This window comes from Sardina pilchardus, chromosome 5 (assembly GCF_963854185.1).
Source record: "Sardina pilchardus chromosome 5, fSarPil1.1, whole genome shotgun sequence".
In the NCBI taxonomy this organism is placed as follows: domain Eukaryota; kingdom Metazoa; phylum Chordata; class Actinopteri; order Clupeiformes; family Clupeidae; genus Sardina; species Sardina pilchardus.
In genome coordinates this window covers 13,443,908-13,466,407 of record NC_084998.1, presented here as the reverse complement: position 1 = coordinate 13,466,407, position 22,500 = coordinate 13,443,908, and the positions used below count along the sequence as shown (strand labels likewise).

At 43.5% G+C, this 22,500-nt stretch overlaps 3 protein-coding genes across 4 annotated transcripts in view; 1 reads left to right on the top strand and 2 right to left on the bottom strand.

Annotated features, from left to right (window-relative positions):
• The window catches only part of zgc:163098 (uncharacterized protein LOC100037380 homolog), a 15,612-nt gene extending 6,374 nt beyond the window's left edge, over positions 1-9,238 (bottom strand). For both annotated transcript variants that reach the window (XM_062536546.1, XM_062536547.1), the window contains exons 1-17: positions 9,123-9,238; positions 8,158-8,242; positions 7,875-7,986; positions 7,349-7,458; positions 7,188-7,255; positions 6,989-7,083; positions 6,691-6,755; positions 6,249-6,414; positions 5,358-5,563; positions 4,518-4,561; positions 2,989-3,093; positions 2,661-2,727; positions 1,850-2,019; positions 1,330-1,492; positions 517-596; positions 285-372; positions 9-137 (exon numbers count right to left, since the gene is read on the bottom strand). In XM_062536546.1, the coding sequence (XP_062392530.1) occupies positions 9-137; positions 285-372; positions 517-596; positions 1,330-1,492; positions 1,850-2,019; positions 2,661-2,727; positions 2,989-3,093; positions 4,518-4,561; positions 5,358-5,563; positions 6,249-6,414; positions 6,691-6,755; positions 6,989-7,083; positions 7,188-7,255; positions 7,349-7,458; positions 7,875-7,986; positions 8,158-8,235 (1,746 nt within the window). In that variant the 5' untranslated portion in view covers positions 8,236-8,242; positions 9,123-9,238. The remainder of the gene's footprint in view (positions 1-8; positions 138-284; positions 373-516; positions 597-1,329; positions 1,493-1,849; positions 2,020-2,660; positions 2,728-2,988; positions 3,094-4,517; positions 4,562-5,357; positions 5,564-6,248; positions 6,415-6,690; positions 6,756-6,988; positions 7,084-7,187; positions 7,256-7,348; positions 7,459-7,874; positions 7,987-8,157; positions 8,243-9,122) is intronic.
• A 231-nt stretch (positions 9,239-9,469) lies between these two features.
• Positions 9,470-16,270, bottom strand: si:dkey-17o15.2 (H/ACA ribonucleoprotein complex subunit 1). Its single transcript, XM_062536545.1, has 9 exons — positions 15,960-16,270; positions 15,342-15,503; positions 15,008-15,138; positions 14,730-14,815; positions 14,407-14,479; positions 13,567-13,619; positions 13,383-13,457; positions 11,658-11,757; positions 9,470-10,559 (listed from the first exon to the last, which is right to left on the bottom strand). The coding sequence occupies exons 1-9, from the start codon at positions 16,069-16,071 to the stop codon at positions 10,266-10,268; spliced, it is 1,086 nt and encodes a 361-aa protein (XP_062392529.1). The 5' UTR covers positions 16,072-16,270; the 3' UTR covers positions 9,470-10,265.
• Positions 16,271-17,289: 1,019 nt separating this feature from the next.
• Positions 17,290-22,500, top strand: part of lrch2 (leucine-rich repeats and calponin homology (CH) domain containing 2) — a 64,753-nt gene continuing 59,542 nt past the window's right edge. Inside the window, exon 1 of the mRNA XM_062535864.1 lies at positions 17,290-17,524. Coding sequence (XP_062391848.1) covers positions 17,290-17,524 — 235 coding nt within the window. The remainder of the gene's footprint in view (positions 17,525-22,500) is intronic.

Here is a 22,500-nt window from a genome sequence, read left to right as displayed (position 1 = left end):
ACGCTAACCTCTGGCGGTTCGATGACCTCCTCTCCAGGTTTGACCAGGCCAAGGAAGATGTTCTGCAGCTGGATGAGGTAGGACTCTGGGTAGATGGCCCAGTCCTCCCACGCTCGGAAACACACCATGACCTTTTGCTATGGAAGAAGAGGTCAACCGTGAGAGAAAGAGGAGAGGAGAGAGAGTCAAAGAGAGAGTGTCATAAACGCATTATGGGATTCAGCATTAAGAACAACAGGGGACCAAAAGAGAAAACACAGCCTTTGTTAAAAGTGAAGACACACCTTGAACTGTTCCGCTTGCAGTCTGGCACGTATGTTTCTGTAGGCCTCACTGATGTCTCCAAATATCTGGGGCAATTTGGACTCAAAGCTTTTGATGGTAATTTAGAGGAAATGGGGGAAAAAAGGAAAAACAAAAAGAACAGATGGATTAGCAATCAAAGACTGCACAAACGCCTCAGGAATCAGATTCATCTTCCACGCTTTGGTGATGAGGCTGATTTTTAATACTTACTATTTTCTGTAATACGACGCATTGGCAACTTTGGCACAGGAGTTGTAAAGAATATCAGAGACTAAATACAATCTGGCAACCTGTTCAGAGAAAATGAAAAGACAGCAATTAAAATATCACTTGGCTGAGCAGGGAACATCCCGATATCAATAGCTTCAATTAACACAACAAATCCTTTAATCCAACACTGATCTAACAGGTGTCTATCTGTATGAGTGAGGAAATGATTGGGAAGCAAGAGAGTGGGTCACAGTGCATTATTATCTACTGTGGTGTATGCTGCATCAACAGTGTGTTCACTTCATGTGAGTGTGTGTGTGTGTGCATCAGTGTGCCGTTTCTATGCATGTCTCTACACCAATATATTCAGCAGCTACAGTATGGACTTCATGTTTAATATCGCTGCACTATTTCCTGGAGTGGTGTATGCACTGGCTACATGTATGTGTGCTTGGGCGAGCATTTGCACTTCTTTGCGTGTTATCTACACATGTCAATTGAAATTGTGTAGAATGTGTGCTCTAGCCCCCCTGCAATGATGTCTACAGCACTGACTCTTCGTATGTATAGTCAGGGTTCTGCAATAATGCTTGGAGTGTCTGTGTCTGTGTCTGTGTCTGTGTCTGTGTCTGTGTCTGTGTCTGTGTCTGTGTCTGTGTCTGTGTCTGTGTCTGTGTCTGTGTCTGTGTCTGTGTCTGTGTCTGTGTCTGTGTCTGTGTCTGTGTCTGTGTCTGTGTCGGTGTCGGTGTCGGTGTCGGTGTCGGTGTCGGTGTCGGTGTCTGTGTCTGTGTCTGTGTCTGTGTCGGTGTCTACCTTCTTCTGCGGTGGCGTCTGGATTAAGGACATGGACTCGGAGATGCAGGCCACCACCTCCTCGGCAGCCTCGGCCTTCTCCAGGCAGAAGAGCATGGCGTCGCCTATCTCGTCCCTCCGCGGAGTCATCCTCTGCAGCAGAGACTCCAGCTGCTCCCGGTGCCTGAGGGGGCGCGGAGGAGGAGGAGGAGGAGGAGGAGGAGGTTAGCTCGTGGAGGAACACTTATCAGTGAGGTCAATGTGGGTGCTTTCATAGCTACATAGCTGACTGAATAAGACAGAAATACCTGACTGGGTACTTGAGCGATCGGTCATAGTTACAAACAGTGGCAGGGTCACATGTCTCTAAAACCCTTGCTAGGAACAATCTTGGACTAAAGGCGAAATAAGGGCTGGACAGCTGTTATATGTTGTGAGGGAGCATTTTTAAGGAGAGATACAGAGTGAGAGAGACAGAGACAAAGACACCAGCACCAGATTGTTGGGCAGCGTGTTAAGACTGCTCCCCATGGGAACTCACTCGCTCTTCAGCTGGCCTTTCCTCAGCTCCTCCTCTTGCGTCACAGGCACCTCGTCTTCAAGCACCTCCTCGTCGCCATGGAGATACGGGTTGAGGAGCGGCGGCCTCCAGATGGAGCCGCCGCGAAACATGCGGAAGTCTGGCGTCCGCCACTGACCGGGGGACTCGCCCTGATGGGGAGAAAAGTTCAGTCTGTCAAATCAGGACAATATCTGGAAGATTGCTTAAGTTGTCTCAAAAGGAACCTGGATTAATCTGTATTATTATTATTACCTCCGCCAAGGAGGTTATGTTTTCATCGGGGACCGGCGTTTGTTTGTTTGTTTGTCTGTCTGTCTGTTTGTTAGCAAGATAACTCAAAAAGTGATGGATGGATTTCGCTGAAATGTACAGGGAATGTCAGGCATGACCCAAGGAAGGAACGATTAAATTTTGGGAGTGATCCATAATTCCGTTGGGATTCCGGAGCCGTTTATGTGTTTCTCTTAGTGGTGTAATGGCATGGTATGGCCACGTGGTGGCAATCTGAATTGTTTAGGTTCAAATGTATGACAACCTAGGAAGAACAATACAGGCGGAGGTCTGCGCTCTGAGTGCTATTCTAGTTATTATTATTATTATTGGCGAGCAACACAGTTTTTACGGCGATTCATTCCATTACACAGGCTGTGTACACCTTTATGAGTATGTCTAACGTCATCCACAATACAAACACAGGCAGCTTTCTTTTTTAAGCAAGAGAAATTTGCATGGCAGTTTGGGATCTGGGACCCGGCGAACAGCCCAGTGGGGGCTGGGGAGCAGCCCTTACCTGCAGGATGGAGTAGAGCTTCCAGCGGTAGTAGACATGCTCCTGACTCTTATTCTCAAACAGAAACCTGGGAGACAAACAGCCAAACAGCCAACACTTACAACAGCGAACCTGGGACACAATAACACTCATGAGAGGAATGTCATGGACTCAAATATATGTTGTGTCTAGTATCTACATTGAAAGTAAAAGGTATAAGAGTGAGAGACAAATTGACTAAGTGATTTGCAGATAAGGACATGACATGCAGTGCTATGTGTACTGTGAGTCATATGGTGTGTGTGTGTGTGTGTGTGTGTGTGTGTGTGTGTGTGTGTGTATAAATCACCTGAAGTCTGGGTTGCTCTTCTCTTTGCTCATGATGATTGCTTCAAACATGGGCCCTTCACGCACCACAAACTCTATCATCCTGTGGATGAGACCTAACAGGTGTCTGCAGACGAGAGAGAGACAGGATGAAGCTGGGGACCACAGTTTCTCGCCACACCCCCTCCTCCTCCTCCCATAACACATCTGTCTAGGCACACACTCTCTCTCTCTCTCTTTGTCTTTCTCCCTCGTTCTTTCTCATCCATTCTCTGTCTCACTCTGTCACTCATTCTCTCCTTCACCCTTCTGCCTAACTGTGAATGAAAACACACAAACTCACACACAAACTCACACACATACACATAAAAACAGTATCAGGATTAATGAAGTGTTCCATTCAACTCCCACAGTGTTGCACATAAACAGGGGGAAAAAAACAATCATTTCCTCTAAGCTTTTGCACATACAGTATCTATGTGTAAAGGGCTGGCTGGTGTTAGTTCATCCCTTCATCTCTCTGAGAAGCTGACATGCAAAGGTTTTTTTTTTGCACTGGCGTGAACAAAAAGAGTCTAGGTCATTGCAGAGTACAGGCCCCTCCCCCTGAGAGATAGCAGGTCTACTGTACACGTCAGACTTCTGGAGACAGACCACTACTGACTTGGTCTACGTCACTTACTACTAGTAGCTACTACGCATCTCTGATATACAGAAAAACTGTCATGATGTCTCAGTACGGACTGTGTGTGTGTGTGTGTGTGTGTGTGTGTGTGTGTGGTTGCAAGTGTGAATATGTATATTATGGTAAACAGGCTACAGGACGAACAACAATAAAAAATAAAAAAAAGAGTAAGACTTGGGGGTTAACAAAACTCACGTGCTAACTCCAACACATATAAACACACACATTTAGCTGTGCTGGCATATCAGTAGTCTGCATGTGACAAAGACCGCCACCAATTATTATATAGGTTATATTATGTTATGACTTTGCTTTTACAGGTCAGACGGGTGTAACAATATACAGCACAGTACAAGTATACTCAAAGCTGTGAAATGGATGCTAGTAACTTTCAACAAATGTAGTTTTTAGCATTGCATTTCAATGTAATGGCATGACAATGACTATTAAGCTAATATCAGGAGGCACAAGATATTGGAGCCAAACAAGAACTCTTTTAATAACAACCTATGTATTCTGATCTAGGCCAATTAATGAATGTAACAATGCAGACGCTTCTCCAGAAATAGAGGAACAGGACAAACATCCCCGAAGAGCCTCAGCAATATTACATAGTCCTGACCAGGCAAAAATATCTAAGTAAATGAATAAGTAAACAATCCTCTAGCTATTGTGTTTCCTCCTGTAGCAGTTCAGTAACACCCCTTGTGATTCAGCAGCACTACTAAAGGAGTGTGCTATCTCTGGTAGCCTAGCCCCCCCCCCCCCATCGCCCCCACCACCCCCGAGTCCTTCCCTTCAGAGAGGAGAGAGAAGGCTTTTGGAGTCGTAGTAGCAGTAGTAGTAGGAGTAGAGAGAGTGTGTACCTTTCTGTTGGGATAACCACTTTGACTACGGCTTCGGACAGAGTCTGTTCGTGAAGTCAAACCAAATAGTGAAGATATAAACAAAGTGAGTATATATACAGGTTGACACACTACAGGATACACACAGCACAGTACAAACCATACCACCCTTGCAGTCATTCGCAGTAGAGTAAAACTGGCTACTACAGTGAGAAGAAGGAACAAATGTATCCACTTTGAGTTACTACTATTTTGTGCACGGTAATTGTCTGAGCTTTATACTGGCTGCTATTACAAAAAGGAATGAGCTAATGAGCTAAGAGTAAGTACACAGCTGCTACATGTCAATGGGGTAGAGTTAGATAGAGCTGTCTATCTCTGGCGCTGTCTGCCTGATAACATTGCTGTACAAAACCATCTGTGTACTACTTGGGTCTATGCGCTGAAGTAGTTTCACAAAAAAGGGTCCTGTACTTATCGCAGGATAAAGCGACTGGAGTTCAGTAAGAGAAGTGAAGCTCGGAGCTGCAGGTCCATAAATAGAATTGCCGTCCCTACAGACCGTCTCAAAAGCCTATTTACATGTGCAGCTCCCAGTGCCAGCTCGAGTTTTAAATCAATGTCCAGCATCTTTATCCTCTGATGGTTGCGGTGCCTTTTTAGTGAAGCTACTCAAAAATGACATGAACTAGAAACAAACAGAAACACTTGAATGGTGTCCCAAATGCTACCCAGGCATTAACTGGCTTTTGAACTACAACTCCTAGACTTCAAACAGACCCTTCTAGAGACAATTCCAACCAATGGTGGACCATGCACACAGCCAATGACGCGAGCAGACTGGCGGCGAGGGTTGGTTACCTTCTCAAACTCGTCTTTGGAGCGGCTCCAGGGCTTGGTGAAGTCGTTGCGGAAGCGATCGCGGGGCTGGGCGTTGAAAGGCAGGCCGGACGGCGGGGGCGGCGTGGAGGTCTTAAGGACCCCGATGGGCGTGTAGAGGGGCTGGGGAGGGATGCGCACCGGTTTGCCCCAGCCCAGCTTCATCTCAAAGCCCATGATCGTCTTACCTGCAAAGGCGGCAACAACAACAACAACAACAACATTGAGTCTGTCGCCACAGTACAGTCACTTTCCCAAAGAAACTCACAGTCTCACTATCCATATGAGAGTCTCAGTCTGTTTGGGTAATCTTCGAAATTGCTCAACGGCTGATACGGTCATTAGTTGGCCTTGGAATGAGTCTGTGGGCTCTAATTTGTGTGACGCTCAACAAGGCATACACACACTCAAATTTGGGCTTGATTTCACCCTGTGCTGTGTCAATACATTAACAAATATTGGCATTACCACTTGTTCTCACTCCATGACAGCCTAAGCACTGAAATCTGTCGGCAGTGCGCATTGCGGTTTGAAATTAGAGCCTGAGAGTCATCTTCTGCAGAAGCGCGACATCCCAGCATTGTTCAATTCAAGGGAAGCAAACTCTGAGCAAACTGAGCAAACAAAGCATGACCGATGTTTGTCCTGTCAATAAAATGAGCCCAGTAACTCTTACAACATGCTGCTACATCTGACAAGACTTCCTTGGAGCACAATCAAAAGTGATCATGTTACCCATTATGCTTTTAATCAAGCGTCAGAAAGCACACATAGTGTTCACCTGTAACCCTTAACATTGACGTTTTGCTTACATTTACGGCGATCTAGTGAAGTGAACAGGCAAAAAAAAAAAAAAAAAATGTAGTTCTGTACCGTCCAGTGCCGCCATAGCCCTCTCCGCATCCTTGCGTGTCATGAAGGCCACGAAGCCGCGGTTGGAGACCCGCGTGCGCTCCTCGTCTGTGCGCGGCCACATGATCTTCACGCTGGCCAGGGGCCCGTACTTGCCAAACTCCTTACACAGCATCTCCTCGTTCATCTCCGCGGAGAAGACAAGAGGGAAGAGGAAGGGAGGGAGAGAGAGAAAAAAAAGAGAGCTCACATCTGTTGTGCAGGCATTCTACCTTCCTTCTGTAGCATCCCAAAAAGACCTTGGCAGAGGCCTGTGGCAGCTCAACAAGCAGCATTTTTTCACTTGAGAAAGAAGCTTCTGCGCCAATTTCTGATTGGTGATTTGATATGAGAGTGTTTCTGACCTTCATTGTATGGATGCATTAAACAAAGGTTACTATGATTCTTCAGCTGTTGTACTTACCTTTGGGTTGATACAGCCGATGTAAAGGTTGGTTGAGTTAGGCAATGCCGGATCATCATCAAATACTGTCAGGGTGAAATAAAAATTTCAGTCAAATGAAGCCTAATCTCAGATTTGAAACAACAGCACATGAAATTCTTGGAATGTTATGGGCAGAAATATGTGCCGACAGAAACTGAATTTGAATCACATAATTTGAAATTGTATTTTTTAATTTGAATCATTGCATTGAAAAACTGAATCTGAATAGTATCATTTGAAATTGAATTTATTAGTTTGTAACATAATGTGGACTTACTTGATCTCCGTGATAGAGGTGCATCCAGATCAGGAAGGCTGGCACCTGGATCCCCCTTCTTCCTTTTGTATCGCTCCTCACGCTCCTCCTGGATTCTAACAAAGGATTAACACCAAAGGAAAAGGATCAACACCTCACTCTCTTTTTCAGAGCAGGACTGCATAATGACACTGGCGAATGCCTTGGAATGAAGACATACTGTTTCAGCTCCTCTTTGAACAGCTCAAGGTTACTCTTCTTCTTCTCTTCTGTCTTCTTTTTGACAGCCTGTAAAAAGCAAATGTATTTTTTTTCTTCTCAACTTTGTGTGTGTGTGTGTGTGTGTGTATCAACACAGTGCCCATTCTCAACATCACTTACGGACTTCTTGAAATCTGGAGAGTGTGGCACAGCATTTTGGGAACCTGGAGATGAAAATTTTGTGGATGGTCTGTAGAGCTTATTCTTCTTCACTTCAGCTGCTTGCTCCTCTGTAATAGAAAATAAGTTAAATTATATCAAACCAGCTAATGGGGCAATCTAATGCAAAGGGCACTGACCTTTCACACAGACTCCAAACAATTACACCTTCTCATCAATGCAGCCATCAAGTTAGACCATGTCATATGATTGCTTTGAAGAACTGCATACCGTAACTAACTTGTCTCTAAAATGCATTTACTAAAAAAAAGGTCAGCTCATGAATTTTACATTACTAGAGAAGGCAAACCTAGGAAATGACAGATATTTTAGATAAACGTCTTCTGACTTTGTGTAATAACTGTGTATTACTCAACTATAATGACACTGTCATACAAAAACTGCCAATAGCACATGTTGCACATACAGTATTTGGATATTTACGATGGGTTAGGAACTGAAATATGAAGTTTCCTAATTCTATCACCTTTTGTTGCATTCACAATCCCACCACGGACAAAAGTCTTCACGCCACTTTTATCGTTAGTGTCGAAGGAGGCCAAAAATTCTTCAAAAACTTCAGCTGCCTTTTCTTCTTCCTGCGGAGATCAACAATTGCCGGGAATGCATTAGGGAAAAAAGCAAAGGGAAAATCAGTTGTGAACTTTCAGCAGTGTCTCTCTCTCTCTCTCTCTCTCTCTCTCTCTCTCTGATCTCTGGTACCAAGCACCAATCCTGCATAGTTGTGGAAAGTTGTAATATCATCTCACCTTTTTCTTCATTTCATCTTGTTCTCTTTTAGTTAATGATCTTTTTACGCCAGCGGATTTGCTTTTTTTGTCTGCCATGTTCCCACTGCAGTGAACAGAAAAAACAGTTCTTATTGGTCAGTAAGGTCCCTGCTATTTATATCATGAAAGCAATGGTAGCACTACTTTACCACAATGTCTTTTACATACATGTTTGAAGTTGTGTGACATCAATCATCATTTGAGTCTAAATACTGTCAGAGGGTTTGGTTCAGATATGTTATGTTGATAGCAGCTATTTATTACTGTCTATAACATTTACACTGCTTGTAATGTTACCACCACATGCATGAAACCCTACCTCGCCATGCCATTGGCTAGCTGAAAATGCCATTTTCACTTGACCATTCCGCTATCAAACAATCGTGCACAAAAGTGTCTGAAGGTGGATCTCGGAACCTCATCTGGTGACAGCACCATTGCAATAAAGCTAGGATGTCAACTGACTAATCTTTGTGAGATCCAATGAACCTTGCAGTGTAACAACCAAACGTGGCTAGCTAACGTTAGCTACATTTACTTCAGAGAGAAACAGACCAACCCACCAATCATGCAATGAAGAAAACTGTCGTAGCTAGGAATTTGAATGAACTTTCAGATGAACTCATAGAACAACTGTTATTACTAGACTATTGCCTCTTCTGAGCAAAATCACACACGGTACCCTAGCTTAGTTGTGGTCCCAACCACTCTCAGTTGGCTATCAGCATAGATTGCTAGAACTAGCTAGCCCACACAGCTCCTATGGCACGCTAGCCAGCCTTCGAGTTAGCTAACATGGCTATCTCCCATAGCTATCTCCCTGACTAGGTCCCCATGCTAACTGCACTTTTGCGGTCGACGGAAAGCTTCAATATGAATTTCATATTGCCCAGGAAAAAGAGCCATTTTTCCCAAACCCAAGACGCAAAACCACTATTACTTACATAGCTGACAACAACGAGAATATGGACAGTGCGTTTGTTATTGATCCGCCATGTTGGGTTCACTTGAAGTGATGTCAAGAGCCCTCAAACCAATCAACGAGAGACAATGCTTAGCTGGGGCTGAAGGGGAGGAGGACAAATCAAAGACCAAAGGCCTGGGATTGTTCTATATTAGGGCAGGCTATTGTGGTAATTTCATTTTTCCATGGAAGAAAAGTTAAATGAACAAAAAAGATAGTGTAGTTGTGTTGATCTTACAGTAGTGGGCTTATGTTGGCAAGAAGCTTTTTTCATTTGAAGTAACTGCAAACTTATTGACTGGGCTGGACAAACTGCTGCAATAATTTTATTTTCCTCCATATATAAAATAAAATCATCAAAACCAAAGACCTGAGAGTGCTATATTACAATATGAGTGGGTCTAGTCTAGGGCTAAATAATGTTCTCTACTGGACATGAACCACTACATTACCACAGCAATACTTTTATTTCCGTCCATATTTACAATAAATTCATCAAAGATAAAACGTTTGGAAAAAAAAAACAATAATAATGAAAATAACTCAAATACAAAACTGTTTCATGACAAGCATTTTTTTTAAAACTATAGCCTATTTAAAACCAAATACATTGAAGTCTCCCCCTCTCTTCTTCACAGAAGTTAGCAAAATTATCAACATGAGGCGATGTACATGTATACAGCTGAGTCTGTCCTCTTGAATGACTTAAAAAAGGACAACATTTCTAAATGTTTTCATGAAATTTGACCAGTTCAGATCTGTATTTGGGTCTACCATTAAATCACTCTGACAAAGCCGTAAAAGAGATAGGCCTACTCCAGAAAACATTTCCAGTTGTATTTGATGCATACTTCATTTGTTTGTTTCAGGTATTATTATGTTTTTCTTACTACACTGCACAGCACTCTACCCATGTTCTTAAAAAAACATTTATAATTTGACACGCTACATCCTGAACTCTAAATGTACACTGCTACACTGAATCGGCAGTCTTTCTCAAACTCTTGGTTGGTTGCCACGTTCTGACGCTTCATTGGTGTATTACAGTAACAAGGTGACACAAAGCCAAATCTCCTCCAACCTTCCGCGAGTGTATGGTAAACAAGAGAGCAGAAACTCTTCTCTACGCTAATCCCTGAAGGGTGACAGTCCGATCGTCTCTAACTCCTCCACCTCTTCCTCCTCCTCTGCTACCTCTCCCTCCTCTTCCTCTTCCTACTCTTCCTCCTCCAAACCCCCTTCCTCTTCCAATTCCCCCGCCTCTACTGACTGCCCCTCCTCTTCCTCTTTGTCCCCCTCTTTCTCCTCCTCTTCCTCCTCGTCCACGACCTCTTCCTCTGGCTTCACCTCTGCGCGGCCTTTGGCCTCGATTCCAGATATTCAGGGTGGTGAATCGGTCGTTCAGTGTCACAGCCGTCTGAAAATGTAAATGTAAAAAAAGCAATAATTGTACATTAGAGAATGTTTTGCTCATAAAACAAGAAAGAGAAAGAGACACAGAAGAACTGACAACACTGCTTAGCCAACTTTATAATAATACTCTGGAAGTTTATATGCTATATGTTGCATTCTGCCAACTGTATTGTATTTTGAGAAGATTTATTTACCAGCTAATTTGCAATAATTTTGGAAACTGCACATGGGAGTGTACTGTAATACATGTGATATACCAATTTGGAATGTAAGAGAATAGCAAAGGGATATTTAGAGTTACATTTTATTATAAGCAATGTGGTGATATTGGATATGTTATTACATGTGCTTCACATTGCTTATCATACCCTCAACTTTTATGTGCAACACATTACATATACATCACTTTAAGCTACATCACATTGTACAATGTACAGTGAACAGAGACATTCCAGTAAGTTTGAGAGGCCTGCCCTTGAGTGATCTACTCTCAATAACAGGACATGGCAGTAAAATGTGAAACAAGAACATACACTTGGGCATAAGAATTATAATTGGGGTGTAACCCATGCTCGCATTTTTAAAGATGATACCGCGGCACCAGCGGTCTTAGCATAACTGTCTCATTTTGCCTTTGAGTTTGAACTCACATTATGGGTGCCTCTCATTTAGTCTTTTATACATCCTCCCTTCCTTCCTCGGTCCTCGTCCTCACTGATCTACATAAAGAATACTGGGGCGGCAACAATGGGATAGTCTATCCAGTGTTAGTTATAGATCAGTCGGAGCGAGCCTGGAGGATCGAGCATCGAGGATCGAGGAGAGAAGTTGCGAGGCACCCATTGAAAATGATTTGCTAAAGTTGCTGACCTCTCTTCAAAATAGGACCCACCTGGCCCCGGCCATGGCGCGACTGGCTGGGGCATCTGCACTGTACGCTGGCAACCCGGGTTCGATTCCCGCCCCGATTCCCGTCCTTTCCGGATCCCACCCCAACTCTCTCTCCCACTCACTTCCTGTCACTCTCTCTACTGTCCTGTCCAATTGAAGGCATAAAAAGCCCCCCAAAAAATCTTCAAAAAAACAAACAAATTGGGCCCACCTGATTGGTCATTGCTTTGAAGTTGAAGTGTAGAGGAATGCCTTTGGGCTGGCGGAAAGGACCGCCAGTCTCTGATGAGCCCCCTGCATTTGATCGCACCCTATGAAAAAGACATGAGGAAATGTTTCAGACACACAGCGTGGTGTAAGTAAGGGATTTCCCACAGTGGGCCATCAACAACCAAGCCTATATCCACATTGCAATATGAGGTGAGATTCAACGACAATGCACAATTCAATGACAACGATAATGGCCGGGTTTCCCAGATTCGCTAAGAAGCTCTCAAGTGCTAAGAACTTCTTAGGAGCACTCTAAGAACGTTCTAAGAACGCTCCTAAGAAGTTCTTAGCACTTCAGAGCTTCTTAACGAATCTGGGAAACGCGGCAAATGCTTGTGGCAGTTGCAAACGCACTGTATGTTGCAGGATCCGTTAACGTTTTACTTCATGGTACAACATGCACCAACATGCACGGTACAACATGGTTGCCAATCAGCAACCAAGCATATCTGAAATTACAGTAGATACAACAATAGGCGTTTGATCGACAGTCACAAATGTGCAGCATGTAGCACAGAGGATATTCAAAGGTTCTCCATTACAGTACAACATGCATCGGATCAACGATCGTGAGCATTTCACTGGGGTTATCAAGCAGGCACCTTCATCGGTTGTATTAGGCCCACAACACTTGCAGTGGTGTCTGCTGTCCCGGACCCACCCCCCACCACACTCATGATGGGTTGGCAGATAATACATCAACAACATCAACAAGTAGGCCTACCACTCCAGAAACACAGTGACATGATTTCACAGATCAATCCAGGTCATCCCAAGTTATCTGTGTGCCTCAGCCATAACCACTGGCTTGCCTTTTCAGCAGCCTCAGCTAACTCCTTTACAGCTCCTTTAAGTGCATCCATGAAAGCCAAAATCTGATGTGTTGTGGCTGGATTTGCTACAAAGCCCTTTAAGTCTCCACTGGTCTTGTATGTGCTTGCAATGCCAGCCTTGTTCACTTACTTCTGCTACCTATTGCAAACTTATGCTTGGCATCCTTCATAATATCTTCAGGGAATAGTTAGCTCAAAGAAGTAATGTGTTCACAATCAGAATACAGCTCCATGTCTGGCCTAAAAGTAGTCACAGCAAGGAACTTGCAGTTGCCTTAGGTCATCCACCATGAGATTCCATTTCCGTGCTTTGCCCCATCTTCCTGAAGCATGTATTTCCCCCGATATACTTTTCTGTCACTCTTGCACATTAGAAAATCTACTGTCCCTGCAGCTAACTAGTTAACCTCAACTCTCTTTCTTTTAAGCAAACATGGCAGTGATTTTAGAATACTTTATTGAGCCATGTCCCATACATTGCAGCTTCCATCTTCACCAACCCATTGACTGAGGAAATACACGCATTGATTTTTGATGTAGAGTAGAAGAGTAATGTACACTTAATCTCATACTTAATATCATACACGCATATGCTATCTGTGTTTTATGTAAATGTGTTCATGTGTTTGTCTGTGTCTGGAACTATTTGTTTGGCTGCCATTTTGACCAGGACTCCCTGCGGAAGAGACGCTCAGTCTCAATGGGACAATCCTGGCTAAATGAAGGTTAAAAATAAATAAATAAATAAATAAATATCTCTATATTCATCCCTCTATCTCCCACAAATATATAAAAACACTGTGACTACCATATCTGAAGTCACCTAGACTCACCCGGGTTCGCTGGCAGATTTTGAGTTGGGTAGTGACACAGTCAACAGGGAGCCACCAGATGGCGCTCTATTCCAGCTTTAAACAAGAGGGATAGAGACATTGAAGAACACTTATGATGTTACACACGTTTTTGTTTTTTTTCATGCAGTTATGCTGAGTCACACTGGGTTGACCTCACACTCACCCTCTGACTTTCTGAAATCGCTCCTGTTTTCCTCTCCCTCTGGCAGTAGGGAACTAGGGGAAGCAGCAACAAGAGGGGGAAGAGAAGAACACACTTATAGCCTAGCCTACTTCTCACTCCGATGGCCTAGGGTCAGACCAGGGTAATTCAAAAAGGGTTTAATTCATGTTTAATTTAATATCAATATTAGAAATGCTCACAGGCAAGGCTCTGTGTTTGATTATTTGTTACCTTTATTTTGACTCGTGTGATGGTAAATGTACAGGCTTATCATGAAATTGGTCACACATCCACTGAGGTATAGCCAATAGAACATGTTTGTGTTTAATGTGATAAAACAAATCTTGCCTGAGACGGTGTAGGCTACTGCACAGTATTGGTGGGACAAGGAAATCAAGATGGCGAATTATTGTGTTACTTTTACCCATTTCTGTTAAAAACGAATTCATTCATAAACATTCAGGTTCTCCAGAGCTTCATGAGTAGTCTCCTGGACTCCACTGACCAAATCTCTGTCATGATACCATGTCTTGGCTAACTGAGTAACATTTCATAAAAGGCAAGAGATCTGAACAGCCTTGCAAATCAAATTTGACACATCAAATTATCATCAACTTGCAGCGATCAATTACCAAACTTGTGCTGTTACTGGCTGTGATTAACACTGTTTCTATATTTAGTAAAATGCCACACCTTTTCTTGAATTGTGAAATATCAATATTGTAGGAAAAATATTAATAATAGCCTACTGCATTATATCAAATTGCACTTTGTGAGTAAAGATCTGATCCCCCACCCTTACTGTACAATGTTGTATAGATTGTAGATTGGCCCACTTACTGCTCTGTTCAAGACAAAGGGCCTGCCTCCCCTTCCATTGGTGTTTGCCTGGAACTGTGCCGTATACCTTCCCCTGATTAAAAAATGAAATTGATCGAATCAGTCAAGACATAGTCTGACTCTGATATCTTCTATTCACTCATTCATTTCTTCCAAATAATCACAAACATGTACTCACATACACACACACACACACACACACACACACGCACACACACACACACACACACACACACACACACACACACACACACACACACACACACACACACACACACACACACAGCTCCATTAGGCTAATGTTTTTTTTTCATTCAGTTTACCTTCCAAAAGCTTGTCCTCGTCCACGATATGGTCGAGAAAAAGCACCCCTGAATGCAAATTTTGTCTGATCAAACTGTCCAGCAGCCTTCAAAGACAAACACTGCATGCGTTATTTATTACATTTCATGTCAGCCTGACCTATAGAGTGATTCATTTGCAAGGAGGATAACATGAATTATTTGACACAACATTTGAATGAGAGCAGGGTGAGGCATTTGCTGAACTTATTTTGCATTGAAGTGTATGTTGAAGTTTTCTTTTCATAATTATGACCTACCTTGGCATTCATTGCAGTTCTGTTCAGTGGGCTTATTCCTGTTCCACGAAAGGCTCCTCTGCTAAAACCAAATCCTCTCCTCCTGTAGAAGCCTCGGAAAGCTGTCCCTGTGAGCCCTGACCTGTAAGATCCTTTACAAGACCATAATACAATCATTTTAGTAGAACAGTTATAGCATACATCCAACATGTAGGCCTATAGGCCTACATCAGAGAGAGAGAGGGAGAGAGAGAGAGAGAGAGAGAGAGAGAGAGAGAGAGAGAGAGAGAGAGAGAGAGAGAGAGAGAGAGAGAGAGACATTTTTAAGTATCTGGGTTTTTTTTTTTTTTTTTACCTTGGAATTGATAGGCACCTCTTCTGGAAAAGACACCTGATTGCTGGCCCGCTTTGTTTAATTTCTTCAGGACATTGTTTCTGTTTGCCAGCCTTTTATTTTTGGCCCTTGTAGCCTTATTATTTTCCCTCTGTTCTTTCTTGTTCCTTTTGATTATTTCATCTAAACGAGAAAACATCAACTTTCAAGTTTGTTTAGGGCGAAAGACAGGTAAGTTACAGAGTGGGGAAAATATCTTCCGGTTACTTTAGGGCTGAATGAATGATAGACATGTGCGCGCAGTTCAGGCTGTATATTCCAGTAGTCAACAATTTATAAGCAACGGGCCTAGTGGTAGTGGTAATGGTAATGGTAATGGTAACTGGTAATAGCCTACGCTGCTGTTTCAGTAAAATGTGGTCAAATGGCGCTCAACAAGAACTAAAAATAATTCCAAACACTGCGACAAAGAGGTATGTCTATATGAAAAAGTGTCTGACTTAGGTGTTGCACACCAAAAGACAGCTGCTGAATCTATTTGACAGCTGCCAGACTCGTGTTAAGAAGCGGTAAATAACAGACAGCTATTTATTGTCACCATGCTTGTTAGTGCAATACTCTCTCTGAAAGATTACAAACCTAATGACAAGTCAATTTTCTCAGAGTCTCGAGAGTCTGGTTCCTCCACCGGCATGGGCTCGGGCTCGGGCTCGGGCTCTGGCTCGGTCTGGTTCTCACTCGCGTCGCCCATTCTCGTTTTGGAACTGGCAGTGCCTGGCAATGTCACTTATTTCCGCTGGGACAAAACTTTTCCTCTCCGATGGAAGATTTAAATGGTCTTTTTTTATTCCGTGTGCTTCCTGCGAGCCTATATCGACAACCTATCGACTAATTTCACAGATGCCTCCTGGTGCGGTTTGCGACTTGAGATGTGGGACAGCTGGCAGAACTAACGCGCTCGCTCTGATCCCACTGTCCAAGTGAAACGCGTCTGTTATCCAATCCAGAAGCGCTGTGCATGGGACTGACTGCATAACTGAGACGAAAATAGCCCATGCCGTAACAAACGTCCAGAGAGAGTAGCCTATGTTTCAAGAGTTAAGTTAGCATAGTTAAAATAAACTTGAATTATTGATCAGACTTAGTTTAGGCTATGTGTTCTAAGCGGTCATGTAACCTAACCATAGATAGCTTGCTTAATATAACCCAAAAAGTGTAGAGGAAACTGACAGTTTTTTCAGACTGGCCTACTGCCTATAAGCGTTGGTTTTGACTGATAATGACGTTTTTATAGGCCTACTTCTAGCTCAAAAAAAAAAAAAAGTCTAGCTACATCTCTTCAGACCTAACAACATAACCATGCAGCACAGACTACCTATACACAGACATTGGATTATATTATATATTATTTGTAAGCTATTTTAACCTTATTATTATTATTATTATTATTAGGCCTATTATTATTATTATTATTATTATTATTATTATTGAAAGGCATTGTCTATCAAGTTTATTCCCATAAATGAATGTGATGGCAGCAGCGTCGTCACTTGGGGTCGCCAGTGAGACAGTGAAAAAGAGAGAAGCATGGTGAAATGGCATGCGATATCTAGATTGTAATTAAGACCAAAAGCTATTCCAACCATGTTGATGGTCACACCACGCACAATGTGGCTGTTGCATGACCAAACCAATGGCCATCATTTAGAATGTAGCCTAACCATCATTTGAGACGCCGTTATATTTTCATATTGCCAACCGAAACCTGTAGGAGCAGGATAACATATCTAAAGACCGACACAAATAGGCGTGGGTGTCTACACAACGAATCTGTACCTGCCCTCGGACACACAGCTTTCCCCCGCCCCATCATGAAGGCCCTTCCCCAACAGTCTCCAGTCTATGCCGTATGCGCATGGGCGGAGAAGCGGCCCCTGTTATTATTGTAAGAATAATTTCACTTATGAAAATGGCGGCGAGTCAGGGAGGTGTGGGAGCCGTAACGGCTCTTCAAAACCATCACTATTCGAACGGACCTCACTGGAACCCGGGCGTTCTACAGCATCAGCACCAGCTACACACTGCCCGGAGCTTGGACCGCGCTTTGGATGATGCCGTATGCTCGGGGATGTTGAATATTAGCGGCAGGAAATTGAGGGACTACCCTGGGCTGAACTACGATCTCACCGATACTACACAAGCAGGTGGGTCGCAGATGTAGAGCACTGGCTGTTCCACTGACCTGGTTGGCACAGTTTTTGGTTGATGAATAAAAAAATGCAACGCACACTGAAATATGATTGAAGGCTATATTGCGCATAGTGTCATTTCCTTGTCGCTTAGGTCTATTTGCATGTGTCTCACAAAAGCGCTGTTGCTCCAGTAGTCCACAGAAGAAGGGACTTTTTATCTTATTATTTGCCATCCTTGAAGGTTGACTGACGAGCCTGATGTATTTTGCTATCGGGAGAAAAATGTTTCATTCGGGGCTTCTTGTGATGTCAATTCGGCAATGCAGCGGCAGCCACTGCTTGTTTTGGTTCCGTGCTTTCAAATCACTCTCCGCTAGTAGCCTTCCTTATGCATGAATGAAGCGTTGGGGCGAGGGGAATTGGCTTACATTAACCCACATTTAGTAATTGAGCTGTTTTCAAGCACGATATCAAAGAGAAAATTGATATTAAGCCCACACCCCACATCAGATGTACATGGAAGGCAATTGGATGTTAGTGCTTTCGCACGCTATTTTATATAGAAGCCGAGGACAAAAGATGTGCCATTTTCCTTGACTATAACGGGGCAGAGCGCATATTCTCCCTCAGTAGGCTAGATATATCGACATGTCTCATTTTCTTACACGGCCGTGGTGATTTTCACTTATTTAAGTTATTGTGCGATTATTAAACGCAAATCTATCCAGTGAGAATTGTTTTGAGGACAAACCTAATTGAGCGTTCGAATAGGGCTGTAGCCTACACGGACTGAAAGAGCAGGTGTTAGGTGTAGGCGCATATGCCATTTATTTTTCAAGTGTGCTCACATCTTAGCATTACCGCGGTCGGATAATTGGTGGCCTGCAGTGCTCGTGCGTGCATCGTAGTGGTCTGTGTTGCGACAACTGGGTGCCATTTAGTCATTGGTGGGCTACTCAAGCAAGGTAGCCTACTCTGAATGCATTCACATGGTGAATTTCAGACGAGCCCTTCAGTCGTTTGAAGACGAGTCCGTATATAGCAACGATCAACTAACTGTTGGACGTTTTGCATTCAGATCGTTTCCAATCTTAAAAAATGGACTAGGCCTACTGTTTGTGTATTCATCTTTGTATTTTATATAAGCACGCTCTGTTGCCAAATAGTACTGAGAGCCAAATCTGAGGACATCTGTTTATACTAAACAACGGTCTGTGTAAGGTCCAGGGATGTCTCCTGTTAAAGCCTCATTGATGGACTTGCTGTCTGTGACCCAACTTGTGTTGGCAGTACAGAGGGCCAGTTGATCCGTAATGGGCTTTTGGACAGAGAGGGTGAGAAGAGAGAAAATGGACTGAATACTTTGTAAATATAAAGTTTTAAAAGGGTCTGTAGCCTGTTCATGCAATGTGTTACATTTTTGGGTCTGAGAGGAAATGAGACATTTCCCAGTCACAGACCACTGACTGGCTAATACAGGGGGAAGTATATGTGTGTCAGAGTGATACATTGAGAGATAGAGGAAGAATGAGAGAGAGAGAGAGAGAGAGAGAGAGAGAGAGAGGATGCTGAGTCAACAGGGGTCTTGTTATGAGTTTGAGAAAGAGTAGCCTAGAGAGAGCGCATTGTCAGTTGTTAGGCTAAAGTGTGTTTAGACACTAGACATGTGCATGCTTCATAATGCAATATCTAACACTGCATTGTGCATTTTCAAACAAAGAACCAACGTGTGTTTGTCTTCCCATTGTCTACGTTTGTGATTTCAGTGCATTGCATTTACGTGTATGCACTATGCAAGATGCTGAGACAGAGTGTGTGTGTGAGAGAGTGTGAGAGAAAGTTGTCCCGCTGACACAGTTGGCACACCCTTGTTGTGATGAGTAAGAGAGGCCAGTGAGGGCTAGATTACTGTTTGGCAAACGCAAACACATTCAGGTGAGGATTGCCTTTTGGCTCGCTGAGCTCTAAACGATTCAGAGAGGAGATGTTATGCAGATGCAGCCAGAGCCTTTCAGAACTATCAGACGGCAAACATTGCAGGCTTCGTTCTAGGTTAGTTGTCCAACCTTTAATCATCAAGAGCTTAATTTGAAGCGCAGAGAATAATCTCATAAACTGTCTGCTGACATCCTGTAAGTTGTAGCTTTAAGAAGTAAATGTATTGTAAGGACAGGCAATCTTTGGCATGGTGTTTACTAGGAAATGATTCAGTCTATCTCTCTTTGAGGTATACAGGAGAAAAACAAGTGGCTAATCATATGTGTTGATGTGTTTCTGTTAAGATTGTATATTGAAGAAGTTTTTTTTTTTTTTTTTTAAGAAACATCAGCACTTTTAAAATGTCCTGTTGTGAAGCCTTCCAGTCTCCCCCAAAGCACTCTGGTTTACCTGCTGTATGCCCCCACCAACTGGGATGCACTGACTGCTACAGTACATACATAATGCACAGACATCAGGGCTTACAGAAGCAGTGTGTAATGGGTTTTGCCTTCCAAGTGTCAACTTTGCCTTCACCACTACAGCAGTGGGCATACAGCCTATGCAGCCTGCTTGACAAGACGGGGCTTTTATGTAAAAGTGGCGTAGCTGGTACATTCTTAATGGATGCATACTTCACAGCCATGTATGGAAGCATACTGTACTGTTGACAAGAACAAATCCTTGAAGAAGGCATTAGTATATCTCATGCATCTTTTACAAGCATACTTCAAGCTCATAGGCTAGAGCATGTGTACATCCTTAATGGAATGTTAATGCAATAATTGCAATGTATTCATATCTGAGTACTGCTCATGAGATGCAGTATAGATAGATTATGCTAATAGGATTAAAGTAGGATAGTAGTAGTATGATATAATAACATTGTTATTGGTATACCTCAAGCTCATATAGTGTGCATTTGCTGGTTTATTACTGCAGGCCACCGTCACATGGTGTGAGAGAGGGAGTCACGAAAAGCAGGGCTGACAGGAAATGCTGTAGGCTATTTCTCGCCGGCGTCTCTGTGCATCCGAGTCAGCCACTACCGTACGCCTCCTCAGAATAGGCTGAGGGTGACGGAGGTGACGGAGGCGGCCATGTCGTCATGACACATGGCGGGGAGGCGCTGGCCTTCGTGGTAGTTTGTGTTGTTGTCGTTGTTGTTTGTTTTGTTTGGCAGTGCACCGAGTGTGATTGCATAGAGAGCGTGCAGATTTCAGAGATTTGTTTGGTGTTGATGGTGCCGATTAGAGGAGCTGGGAGTGGTGCACATTTCAGACACGTCACACCGCGTAAAGCCCCCAGAGATGGTTGCAGTAGTCCTGTATGTTTTGGGTTAAAAGACTCTTTGGGAGATTACTACAAGAAGAGTTTACAGTTCTAAGATGATAAGGAGGCGGTGATTTGATTGCCATGAAGTACTCTATGGGGAGAACCAAACCCCTCACTGGGCTGAAAGCTTGTTATTATCTGTGAAACTGAGCTTTGTCTGCAACCATATGGGGCCCTTTGAAGAACTTTTTTTGTGTGTGGGTACACCACTACGTCAGGCTAAATTGGTACAGATTTGAGCTACAGTACGTTCAGATGGTGTGCCCAACTTTGTTCTCTGTTGCCCACATCGCCGCAGCTGTACCCGGTTTATGTGGCAGCGTGTCAGCGAGCCAGCTTGATGTGGCACCAGATAAGAGCCGTGCAGCACCACGTGAAGGGGGGGGGGGGGGGGGGGGGATTGCTTACCACTCGGTTTTGGCTAAAAGTGCTGGATCAGGAGAAAAAAAGCTGCCCACGGTCCCGTTCCATTTACACCAGATCAAAAGGGCCCGCCGCCTCACCAAATGACTCACCACACTCCCTGTTATGTTGTCTCGTTCATATAGACAGTTTTCATAGTGACCTGTGACCTGTGGTCTCAATTCTCTGTGGTTTTCAGATTCTCAGCTGATGGGAATTTTCCACTGAACGAGCCGGCGACATGTGCAGAGAGGTGTATCAGACAGTTGAAGGGTGTTATTTTTGGGACCCATGTCTGGGTTGTGGGCCTTGGTCTCTGCCACTGTGGTTAGATACAGATGTGGAGCAGGTCTCTACTGACGTGATGGTAATTACTTCTAGTCTGACACCCTGGTCCCATCTGTGCCGTGTCACCTTTGATCTTGCACCGTGGCATTGTGGTCTTTGTAGTCCTTGGATTTGCTTTCATGTTCTGCACAGTGCTCCCAGAGGACAGGTTGTGAGGTGAACGTTCTCAGCACATCATGCGAGAGATGCCATTTAGGAAAACCCCACAGACTGGTATTTTAGTTCATTTTTGGTTTTGTGTTTCAAGCAATTACTTGTTTTTAAGTAGTTTGTTGCTTTTTAATGCCACAATTTATTAAAAAAGATTACTGATTTATAGGACAGTTGCGTGCGATCAGTCTTTTCCTGCTCCTCCTCCTCCTTCCCTGCACAGCCTTGTTTTCTTTGGGATCCCTCTAAACAACAACATGAAAAGTGTCTGGGTCTGTCCTCGGCTGTCAGTCACATGCTTCTGTTGGGAATTTCCTGAAGAAGGCAACAATGATAGACGTTTTTCAAAGGCCAGCAGAGCAACACACTTTCCTTCACTTTTTAAAATTCTTTGCCCTTTTTCTTGTATTTCTCTTTTGCGCTGGGTCTTCGTATTACTCATAGGCTTGAGCTGTGAGCAAGGCTGAATTAACATTCATTGATAATCCCTAATTTGGTTTGGCCTCACAGTCGCTTCTTCAGGGCTCTTAGTAGAACAGCCATACCCATGACAGACAGTTAAATGTATTTTATCCCGTATAAAACCACAGATCACATCCCTGCTCAAGAGGCCCTTCTTTAGTCAGCCTTCTAAATGTGTTTCCTAAAACCCAGCAGATGGTGTTGAACAAACCTTCAGTGGACATTCTTTGCGATTATTTTTCTGCCAGGGACCACTTCCAGACCGGCGTCTGAAGGCCACTTCCATCGTTGCTGGGTGTTGGCTCAACTGGTAA

Coding starts and splice junctions, on each gene's coding strand:
- si:dkey-17o15.2 (XM_062536545.1), bottom strand. CDS start 16,071: ATGGGCGACGCGAGTGAGAACCAGACCGAGCCAGAGCCCGAGCCCGAG. Junction 14,816..15,007: donor GAACTGCAATGAATGCCAAG/GTAGGTCATAAT, acceptor TTGTCTTTGAAG/GCTGCTGGACAGTTTGATCA. Junction 14,480..14,729: donor CGAGGACAAGCTTTTGGAAG/GTAAACTGAATG, acceptor TTTTTTAATCAG/GGGAAGGTATACGGCACAGT.